The sequence below is a fragment of the Gymnodraco acuticeps genome, unplaced genomic scaffold, assembly GCF_902827175.1.
Source record: "Gymnodraco acuticeps unplaced genomic scaffold, fGymAcu1.1, whole genome shotgun sequence".
NCBI classification, from domain to species: Eukaryota; Metazoa; Chordata; class Actinopteri; order Perciformes; family Bathydraconidae; genus Gymnodraco; species Gymnodraco acuticeps.
In genome coordinates this window covers 211,028-222,571 of record NW_022990329.1, presented here as the reverse complement: position 1 = coordinate 222,571, position 11,544 = coordinate 211,028, and the positions used below count along the sequence as shown (strand labels likewise).

General features: G+C 45.2%; 2 protein-coding genes across 3 annotated transcripts in view; one reads left to right on the top strand and one right to left on the bottom strand.

Moving 5' to 3' along the window:
- Positions 1–610: 610 nt before the first annotated feature.
- prr33 (proline rich 33) lies at positions 611–11,536 on the top strand. Of its 2 annotated transcripts, XM_034223158.1 has the most exons (3): positions 611–712; positions 988–1,036; positions 8,286–11,536. In XM_034223158.1, the coding sequence occupies exon 3, from the start codon at positions 8,301–8,303 to the stop codon at positions 11,274–11,276; it is 2,976 nt and encodes a 991-aa protein (XP_034079049.1). In that variant the 5' UTR covers positions 611–712; positions 988–1,036; positions 8,286–8,300; the 3' UTR covers positions 11,277–11,536. The 2 variants fall into 2 exon arrangements, with proteins under 2 accessions (XP_034079049.1, XP_034079050.1); XM_034223159.1 differs by lacking the exon at positions 611–712 and having other exon boundaries at positions 982–1,036.
- lsp1a (lymphocyte specific protein 1 a) overlaps positions 6,950–11,544 on the bottom strand; it is a 39,622-nt gene continuing 35,027 nt past the window's right edge. The window contains exon 13 of the mRNA XM_034223160.1: positions 6,950–7,599. Coding sequence (XP_034079051.1) covers positions 7,577–7,599 — 23 coding nt within the window. The 3' untranslated portion in view covers positions 6,950–7,576. The remainder of the gene's footprint in view (positions 7,600–11,544) is intronic.

The following is an 11,544-nucleotide window of genomic DNA, read 5'->3' as shown; positions in this document are numbered from 1 at the left end:
GCGGCGCAGCGCAGCACAGCGGGTCTGGGGGAATACTGCGAGGCTGCACACACGACGCTTCGCTTCCGCAACTTTTTGAAACGCGCCTGGTGGGTTATGACGCAGGAGGAGGTCGCAGCGCAGACGCTTCCGGTGGGATCAGGGGGTTAGAACCCTTTGTTAAGACTTTACAATAAAGCAATCCTAGAAAATATAATAGGACTGGAGACTGGCTACAATCCAATCGCATTAGACCCTCACATCACCCCTAGAACCCACTGACATATAATTGGACCTCTAACCACAATTGGGACCCTCTGAACCCCCAAACAACTCACACCTACCTTTCTCTCTCTAAAGCTTTTAAATCAAGAATCACTGAAATATTTCTAAGGGACATGAAATTAAACAACCGTGTTTTTTTGTTGTTTCGTTTCTTCTGAGATCTCTGGAGGATCACAAATACATCCTTGAGGGACCCCTGGATGGCCCACGGACCCCACTTTTAGAGCCCTGAGGTGGTGAAACCTAAGGTCCCGTGGCCTGTCCGTGCTGCCTCTTCCTCTGCTGTCACTCTGAGCGGCTCGCAGGGTTTTATTTTTGGACTGCTGTTCTTTCCATTTGTAGGACGGGGGGGGTCGGGCTGGGCTCAACATGAACCTGCGCTCTGACACTCTGGCTGGGAAAAGCAGGCAGCAGCCAGCCGGCCGCCCCCCGAGCAGCAGTAGCACAGGTAAACACCCCAAAATTACACCTTTTTAATCTGCAGGTAGAGAGCAGGGAGGCAGCTGGAGTCGAATGCAAGACATCTGACGTGTGATTGGATGAATCGGTGTTTCTTGCACATCAGAGCTGAGCTAAGTGTTAGCTTTGCCCTGTTTCTACAACACACTATGCTACGTATCAGCAATAAGGCATGACTGGATGATGAGCACATGTTAGCTTTGAGGTGTGATTATGGGTAATAAAGGGAGGTGTGATATTGAATCAATGTTCTCTTCTGTCAAGGGGAACCTGCCTGGAGCGCTTTGAAACACCAGCAAGACGTCTTTACTTGGTATGTTCCGTCTTTTTCCTTTTAAACTGTGTGTGTGTGTGTGTGTGTGTGTGTGTGTGTGTGTGTGTGTGTGCGTGTGCGCGTGTGTGTGTGTGTGTGTGTGTGTGTGTGTGTGTGTGTGTGTGTGTGTGTGTGTGTGTGTGTGTGAAGCCTCGTAACTTCGCCTAATGACTTCTTTTTGGGGTGGATTCATTTACTTAAAGGGGGGCATTGTGGAGCGGCTTGGTTTTTTATTACAGGGCTATTATTACCCTTTCCTCTTTTGAACTCGCATCCTGAAGGCGCTCCAAATACCAAGCCTACCCACAGCCTTAAAAGGAGGAGCGGGTTCTCATGTGTCGGTTCAGAGAGGGAGGTGGGAATAAGGGTGTGGGGGGGCAGCTTGAAAACACTACCACTACTGAGGTGTCACTCATAATAAACCGAGGATGAAATAATAATAATAAAGCTTTTCTTATATAGCCCTTTTCATACAGCACGTGCCGCTCAAAGTGCTTTACGTTGTGCACACATCACAAGTTAAAAATAGACAACAAGAAATTCCCCTCAGATCACATGTTGAAAGCTTCAAAGGTCCACGCAGCAACATGTAGCATTGAACAGGTTAGGAGACATAAGGAGGTCAAAGGTATGATCATCAAAATGAAATAAATAATGATTTCTCTCCGACAGATAAGACACAAGATATAACAATATAAAACCCATAAAACAAAGTGAACATATCGGTTCAACAGAAATACAAATAAAAAGATTATAGTAATACAAATGTCATAATTCTAATAAAGGTTAAACGATTAAAATATTTAAAAACCAACGTAAAAAGAAAACCAACGCTATTGAAACTGCTTTTAAATCAATAATATAAGATAAAACCATTTAAGACCTATTAAATAAATAAATCAATATAAAAGTAGGTTAGACTAAGAGAACATTTAAAGTGCGGGGTTGCTAATAAAAAGCTAATGTAAATAGATGCTGTTTCATAACTGCTGATATGAAACAGTTGTTTGTGTCCAGACTGCTCGGTCAGCTCAGAAACGTAATGTTAATCGCACTGATGCTCTGACAGTTATTTTTACTTCAGGGATTAGAAATGTATGAAACAGTTCCACTAAATGTCTCCATTCTTTATTTTAAATTCCTGTCCTCTCGTGTGATTGGTTATTCTCAGTGACAACATATTTCTGACGCCCTATCAAATGTCGTCGGGCTGTGATGTCATGAGGTCACATGTTCTGCATTCACTTTCACCCTTCAGCAGACACACCAAATCTATATCAGTGGTTTTACTTTAACACTTTTACACACAACAATTTGCCTTGAAACGTTCTAATCCTGTCCCAGCTCCCCAGAGGATGAACCATTTTGATTTGCATGTTGTGCTCCACTACATTTAAGGCTGTAAGAATAGCTGAATCCTCAGTAAGTTCCATCTGTTGCATTATTTAAGTGATCTTTTAAATTGAGTTGCATGATTTTAAGGTCACAAATTGATATTTTTTAAGATTTCTTTGACATTTTCACTCAAATTTAAGCCATAAATCCTCGTTATTGTATTACCTACAGGCATGGATCCTAATTAAACCTCTCGTGTTGTTGCACTTAGAGCCAAACATGAAAACATCACCATAAACATGGACCCTCTGGATGTTGATCAGCTGATAGGTGCACACGTAGCAGTTGATGCTGAAATATGACCTCCGTTAGTGCACACTACACAGTGCTCCTTTTACATGGAGTAGCTCCACCTGATCTGCACACCGCCCTGATTTATTGTGTTTCGAGGAAAGTGATGCAGCCTGTAAAAAAAGGGCTGGAGTCTTAAAAAAGCGAAGCAGGTGATTGGCCGGCCTCCAATCTAAATTTAGTGTCGGGTAAAAAGCTCCCAGGATCAGTTGTGAGGCGTAACATCATCCAGGAGATTCTCCTGCTGGTCATCCAGGAGATTCTCCTGGATGACCAGCAGGAGAATCATCCAGGATGACCAGCAGGAGAATCATCCAGGATGACCAGCAGGAGAATCATCCTGGATGACCAGCAGGAGAATCATCCAGGATGACCAGCAGGAGAATCATCCTGGATGACCAGCAGGAGAATCATCCAGGATGACCAGCAGGAGAATCATCCTGGATGACCAGCAGGAGAATCATCCTGGATGACCAGCAGGAGAATCATCCAGGATGACCAGCAGGAGAATCATCCAGGATGACCAGCAGGAGAATCATCCTGGATGACCAGCAGGAGAATCATCCAGGATGACCAGCAGGAGAATCATCCTGGATGACCAGCAGGAGAATCATCCAGGATGACCAGCAGGAGAATCATCCAGGATGACCAGCAGGAGAATCATCCAGGATGACCAGCAGGAGAATCATCCAGGATGACCAGCAGGAGAATCATCCAGGATGACCAGCAGGAGAATCATCCAGGATGACCAGCAGGAGAATCATCCTGGATGACCAGCAGGAGAATCATCCAGGATGACCAGCAGGAGAATCATCCAGGATGACCAGCAGGAGAATCATCCAGGATGAACAGCAGGAGAATCATCCAGGATGACCAGCAGGAGAATCATCCAGATGAACAGCAGGAGAATCATCCAGGATGACAGCAGGAGAATCATCCAGGATGACCAGCAGGAGAATCATCCCAGGATGACAGCAGGAGAAATCATCCAGGATGACCAGCAGGAGAATCATCCAGGATGACCAGCAGGAGAATCATCCTGGATGAACAGCAGGAGAATCATCCGGATGACCAGCAGGAGAATCATCCTGGATGACCAGCAGGAGAATCATCCAGGATGACCAGCAGGAGAATCATCCAGGATGACCAGCAGGAGAATCATCCTGGATGACCAGCAGGAGAATCTCCTGGATGACCAGCAGGAGAATCATCCAGGATGACCAGCAGGAGAATCATCCAGGATGACCAGCAGGAGAATCATCCAGGATGACCAGCAGGAGAATCATCCAGGATGACCAGCAGGAGAATCATCCAGGATGACCAGCAGGAGAATCATCCAGGATGACCAGCAGGAGAATCATCCTGGATGACCAGCAGGAGAATCATCCTGGATGACCAGCAGGAGAATCATCCAGGATGAACAGCAGGAGAATCATCCAGGATGACCAGCAGGAGAATCATCCAGGATGACCAGCAGGAGAATCATCCAGGATGAACAGCAGGAGAATCATCCTGGATGACCAGCAGGAGAATCATCCAGGATGAACAGCAGGAGAATCATCCAGGATGAACAGCAGGAGAATCTCCAGGATGACCAGCAGGAGAATCATCCAGGATGACCAGCAGGAGAATCATCCTGGATGACCAGCAGGAGAATCATCCTGGATGACCAGCAGGAGAATCATCCAGGATGACCAGCAGGAGAATCATCCAGGATGACCAGCAGGAGAATCATCCAGGATGACCAGCAGGAGAATCATCCAGGATGACCAGCTGTGACCAGCAGGAGAATCATCCTGGATGACCAGCAGGAGAATCATCCAGGATGACCAGCAGGAGAATCATCCAGGATGAACAGCAGGAGAATCATCCAGGATGACCAGCAGGAGAATCATCCAGGATGACCAGCAGGAGAATCATCCAGGATGAACAGCAGGAGAATCATCCTGGATGACCAGCAGGAGAATCATCCAGGATGAACAGCAGGAGAATCATCCAGGATGAACAGCAGGAGAATCTCCAGGATGACCAGCAGGAGAATCATCCTGGATGACCAGCAGGAGAATCATCCTGGATGACCAGCAGGAGAATCATCCAGGATGACCAGCAGGAGAATCATCCAGGATGACCAGCAGGAGAATCATCCAGGATGACCAGCAGGAGAATCATCCTGGATGACCAGCAGGAGAATCTCCAGGATGAACAGCAGGAGAATCTCCTGCTGGTCATCCTGGATGATTCTCCTGCTGGTCATCCAGGATGAGTGCATCTGTGTTGACTTTAACACACATGTTTTTAACCAGCATGAAAACCTCTTGAAACCCAAATTACTTTGTTTTAACCTTTGTTGGAGGATTACACGCTCCTTTGCAGGCACAGAACATGTGTTCCTTCTGTCAAACTCCAATGGAAACATTTATACCGTAGAGGATGAGGACCACATGTGAATAGTTGTTTTTTTATCTGACCGAAAGTGCATCTTATAGGGGGAGTTCTGAGAAAAAAGTCCAAATGTAAAAATAAGTAATCCGAAAAAATATATCACATTTGGCCCTAATCCTCTTCCATACATGTATTATCTATAATAACTTTAATTTAGATTTCTCTAAATCACAGTCTCAGGCTGCGCTCGAATAATCCAAAAATCAGCTCCTATCGTCTAACCCTATCGTCTCCTCCTCTCCTCTGAGTGAAAGGTCACGGGGTTAAGGGATAGTGGATAGGAGAATTCAAAAGGACTTAGGAGAAGAGACTGCAGTACTTTAGAGAATCGACTGCACTTTCACTCTCCCACGTGTTTCTGATGTGCCAGCGGACGTCCTGAATGAGCGTCTGCTGCTGTGGGGAAACCATGGAGACTACAGTTCTCTATACAGCGGACTACAACATGGATGTTCAATAAGAACGAGGGACTCCTGTGAACTCATCTAGAGACTCTGTGCTCTGACGCTGCTGCTTTAGGCTTTATGAACGTGGACAACAGAGAAACAGATTCTTCAGGACCAAAGCTGGAATTGAAATAAAAAGGAAAGTGAAGCTTCTGCTCGTCCCCCTCTCCCTCCGGTCCACATTAATACAAATGATCCCTATACGTATGATTGATGAAAAGATCTTAAATCAATACAGATGTATTTATTATAAACGTTAGTCCTTAACATCTATCACTGTGTATATCACCATTCAAACATCTTTTAAAAGTTGAACAAACCCCACACAGCTCAGTAAAGACTGTGAGATGTTGACTTTATTTGATCATTTCAGTAAAAACTAACGTTCATATTTCTCTCTTTGATTATAATACTGATGAACGTTCAAAACAAAGCACTTTGGCAACTTACCACATACGTTTTAAAATGCTTAATAAGCACCGTAACTTTCATGATATCATTTCTCCGTCATAATCGGTTGTTTCCGTGAACGGCCGACTGTTGAGTGACGGCAAATGCTGCGGCTGCAATGCATTGTGGGGCAGCATTTTCTCCTCTCCTTTCGGTAAGGGAGGTCCAGTGGTTCCTAAGCTAAAGGAGGTTATAAAGGAAGTTTGAAACCTCCTTTCCTTTCATTTGGAGAATTGGAACGGCACTTATCATGGCTGCCACTGAGGGACTTCCGGGTCATTTCACTCGGTTAGGAAGGTTCCTAAGCTAAATGGACTATTGGAATGCAGCCTCAGTTTTATGTTTTTGGAGTGCCTTGTAAACAAAGATGTGATTGGTCAACCGCTTACAGATGTCCCGCCCCTTACGGCCCGTCCACACAGCGGCGTGCGTTGAAAGCTTCACCATTCACTTTGAATGGGGTGACGTCATTTTTCGCCTTACTGCATTGTGGGAAGTGAATCGGAGCTTTGCTGGCGTGGCTCGCTGCAAAAGTTGAGCAATGTTCAACTTTTGAAGCCTCGGCAGAAGCGTCAGCCAATCGAATCATATGCCAGTACAAGCTCTAGCCAATCAAACCACTGCTTGTGTGTCAGGGGCGGGAGATTCATGTGATTGGTTGTTGGTCGAGTTTCAGACACGCCCGCCGCTGTGTGGACGGGCCATTAGCCTATCGACCATGAATCTCCAAAAGTTATTTAATGGGAATTCAAACAGCTTTTGAGGTGTTTTTTAGGACCAAAATAGACAAACTTAATTTCTAATTTTAGATGTACTGTAAAAGGGTATATAATGATATGATTATGGTTTAGTAATCCGATGGTCTAACAATACATAAAACAAAGAAAGCTAAGTTAGAAAATGATTTTAATTTATTTCGAAAAGTGGTTACAAACACATACAATCAGACACCTCAGTACATGCATGTTAAACGTTGGAAAATGTCTGTAGTAAGACAGAGTAAAAAGTCTGATAAAAACACAAACAGGAAATGACATTTGATTGTATGGTAGTATTAAGGTTGTTGAAATGTAAAATATACCAAATACATTTTCTCAGAATTGTTGCAATCAGTATTAACTCTGCTTTTCCAGTTTTTGACAAAGTATGTCTCCAGCGAGCAGTTTTCAGATTGTTCTTCAGCCAATGTTTAAGTGCAGAACAGATAAAATAACCAAGTGGTACGCATACAAATAAATGCACTTTGCAAAAGTTTTCCTACACACCATCACACAAGGACAACCATACATTAGGAATGGTTCACCTAAACACTGCAGTGGGGAGGAACAGAAACATGAAGGCTCACAGTCAGATATATACATCATACAAACACTGAATGTCAGGAAATACAAAAGCAAAGAGGAAATAATACAAATATAGACATTTGACGATTTTTGGACTTTTGGTTTGAAGTTGTCCAAATGAGAGTCAGAAAAAGTGACTGTTTATGTATGATGACTTGGATCAGGAAACCTCCTCAGTAATCGTCATGATATAAATCTGCAGAAGACACAAAAAGAAAATGTTCAATATGCAGATATTATAAACTGGTCCAAATGTCAGTGTGGTTACCTTAAGTCATTTTAGAAAGTTACAGGTTGTAACACTTTTAGGTTTAACTAACAAAATAGTACGTTAAGAATTCCATTAACTTAGGTAAGTGGATTTTTGGCTTTAAGGGTTAGGGTTAGAGTTATTAAAGGATGTTTCTTAGTGTTACGGCTCAAGTTGTGACCATCAACGGCAAACCCGTGTAATTTTACACAAACAATATGGTTTATTGATTTTTTATTTTTGTACCTAACTTATAAAAAGGTCTGGAGGACTGGCCAAAAAGAACAAAACATGGAGGAATCCTGGGCCAGCCTGTGCTAAAATAAATGCATAGGCTTAACTAAGAAAATAAAACCACGAAAACTTGGCTACCAGGTTCTCCATACTAAAAAACAAAGACATAACAGGAAATAGAACCAATGGTTAAGTGTGAGTGAGTCAGAGAGAGAGCTTCTTTTCCTCCAGCCTTCCTAAATACTCCTGATTAGTTCAGATCAGGAACACCTGAGCAGAGGACAGAGGAAGGGGGGAGTGCGTAACTTTAGGGAGTTTCAGTTTCTGTTAAACCAGATCCAATGACTTTGTTCTTGTTTTTTCTGACAATATCTCTTTTTTGTTTTGTTTCTCCTCAGGGTGCCAAAGCGCTCATGGCTGTCGCTTACGGGGCTGTCACCAACCCGGGCCTGCTTTACCAGCAGTACCCTCCGCCCCTGCTTCCCAAACCTGCAAAGGACAACGTTCGGCTTCAGAAACTCCTCAAGAGATCCGCCAAGAAGAAGGCCTCCGCTCAGACATCGCAGCCCGCCACGCTTTTCCGCTCCAACCTTTCCCCCGTGAACGAAGCAAGTCCCGACCTCGAGCACAGTGACCACTCAACACCTCCCAAGACTCCAGAGACACCGTTCAGTCTTTTCAGCGTCCAGGAGCCTCCGAGGTTCACCGCCAGACCGCTTTATCGACATGTGGCGTCGCCTTACCCACATCGAGCGGCGTACGGGAGACCGGGAAGATTCTCCCCTCAGACGGTGGCGCCCCCATTGTACTCTTACCCGCAGAATACTACTACCGTTTCTTCATATTCTGCGTCCACCAACGTGTCTGAAGTCTCAACAGCTACGTGGCAAGTCGTTGAGCCTGCAGTGCCAAAAATATCTTTACTGCCAGCCTCCTTTACACCTGAGGCAACAGTACCAGCTGCTGAAGTAAGAAAGCCGGCTTTTAGCACATTTGCTGACAATAATGCCGGTCTTAGACCTTTCGCAACTGGAGGGACGCGACAAGCAAAAAGTCCAACTCCTTATCAAGCAATGGGGGGTGAAGCTCTGATTCGTCCTCTCACTGTTTTGATCCCGATGGCCAAATGCAGGAGTCCACGTCCAACATTCAAAGCGACCGACCGTTCAAGATCGCCCAAACCGATGTTTGATGTTCCCAAAATTAGGATGTATACGGCGAGCACATCCTACTACGAGTCAACCAGGACCACACCGGTGTACGACACAGCTGCTTTAACCGCCATTGGCAGCACAGCACCTCAAAGTAAAGCACCGGCAGAAACCATGCAAGATTTGACTCCCGTATCTGAGGTCAGAAGAGGGACAACACCGACGGCTCTGCCTCCTTTACTGGGCCCAGATCCCCAGAGGAAAACACCAACTTCAGAAATGAAAAGGGGCACCACACCAACAACGGAGATGAATACTATAATAACACCTACGGTTGAAATCCTAAGAGCAACCCCGACTTCTGAAATCAGAGTTAAAACACCAACAGGACGGCCTCGAACCCCGGCATACAACAAGAATCGGGCTGCAACACCGGTCTTTGAAGTCTCAAGACCGAATCCTCTCTTGTTCGCCGTGTCGCCAATCACAGTAGAGCCAGAGAGGTCAAGAACGCCCAAAACACTTTCTGCTATGAGCAGTTTGTCAACTTCCCAAAGCGATAAGATCAGTTTGTCTGTTTCCCAAAGCGAGAAGATCAGTGAGCCTAAGCCTGCTGAAATGATACCAAACAGGGACATTCATTTGGTCATGACACCAGTGGTAAAACCAATCCAACAGAGCATCAATATGACACAATCAGAGCCTGATCTGTCAAGAGAAGCTGCTCCAGCTGGCTCTCAAAGACCTAAAACCCCAACAACTGAGCCACAAACACCAGCAGTGACTTCTTACAGCAACCAGAGGCCTAAGACTCCAACATACGAGGCATCCCGACTTATGACCACTTCGCCTGGTTTTAAAAGACCAAGGACACCTACGTACGGGATGTCACCATCACCTGTAGGCTTTCAGAGACCTAAAACCCCGACTCAAACTGCTAAAAAATCAAAGTCTGGCTACCGTGGATTGACACCAGCTGAATATGCTGCTCACGGAGGAATTAAAACCTACTCTCCAGCTTTTGGTATCTCCGATTCCAAGACGCAAGCTGAAGAGGAGGTTAAAGTGCCAAAAGAGGAACCAGTAGAATGTAAAGCACCTATTCAAGAAACACCTGTGAAGGAACAAGCTATGCCAGAGGTGTCTAAAGCTAAAGAAACTCCCAAAGAGGTAGAGAAACCCCAGGTGAGGGACGTGAAGGTTGCCATCACCCCTTCAATTCCCATCATTATCGTTTCACAGGCGTCTGACACCTTTGTAACAACGATAGCACAAGAGACGAGCATGGTTTCCAGTCGGGTTGCAGCAAAACAAGAGAAAACGGTGATCCAAGAACCACCAAAGTCTAAACCCCCAATGACACAAGGGAAAACGTCTCAGAAACCAGTTCAAGAAGTCGCCAAACCAAAGACGAATCCTCCTGAAGTCAAACCTGTGCCCAAAGGTGATGACCAGGATCCTCTGAAGGCAGTCAGGAAACTATTAGGAAAAGATAAAGTACAGAAACCTGTACCTGAGACAAAAGCTGATAAGAAAGAGCCTGTAGCTGAAAGCAAGGCTAAAGATGAAGGCCAAAAGCCCAGCACTGCAACAGGAAGTGAAGGAAAAGGAAAAGATAAGAAAGAAGAACCAGCTGCAGTTAAATCTGCGCCGGAGACAAAGGAAAGCGTTGAATCCCTCCCTGCGGAGGCCCTTCTGAAAGTCATGCAAAAGCCAAAGGGAGTGAAATCCAAACTGAGCGGTTGGTCCAGACTCAAGAAGCACATGGTGGTGGAGCAGGAAGAGCCCACATTCCCAGAGGTTGGCCCCAAAAAGGAGGCCGCTGGGACGGACCAGAAAGAGGTGGAGAAGGCCGAAGAGAAGGCCGTGGACAAGCCCGAAAATCAAGACGAGAACAAAACCAAAGACGCTCCCGTAGCGGCCAAAATGTGGAACGCCTGTCTCTTCCAAATGTTCAGCACTAAGGAGAACATCATGCACCAGATCGAGCTGAACAAAAGCGACGACAAGAAGACGCAAGAGGAAACAGACGACCAGAAAGAGGTACCATCGTTCGCCCAACGGCTGCCATTGCTGCTCTTCAGTCCAAAGTTTGACGCTAAAAGGCTGAAAGAGGCGGCGTCAAGGCCGACGACGAAGATTTCGACAGTTTTTGAAATGGGTCTGATTGGGCGGAAAGGTCAAGAAGAGGAACCAAAAGACTTTAACAGAACAGCGAGGGGGTTCGCCGCAACTTAAGCTAATACAATATATATAATATATACGTGCCAAGGTGAAAAAGAAGTTATATGTTCAATGTACAGGTGCAGAAGTCTCAGTGTTTCAAACGAATGATGTTTGTGTTATAGAAAAGTCCGCTTTGGACAAGTGCTTAGTGTTTCATCTGTGTGACTGGTTGTCTGGATGTTTTGTGTTTGTGGAAAAGCTGGAAAAGAGAAAAGTGTGTCTTAATTCAGACGTCACATCCGATTAAAGCGTTTATGTTTTCAGTAAGATCAGAGCTTCT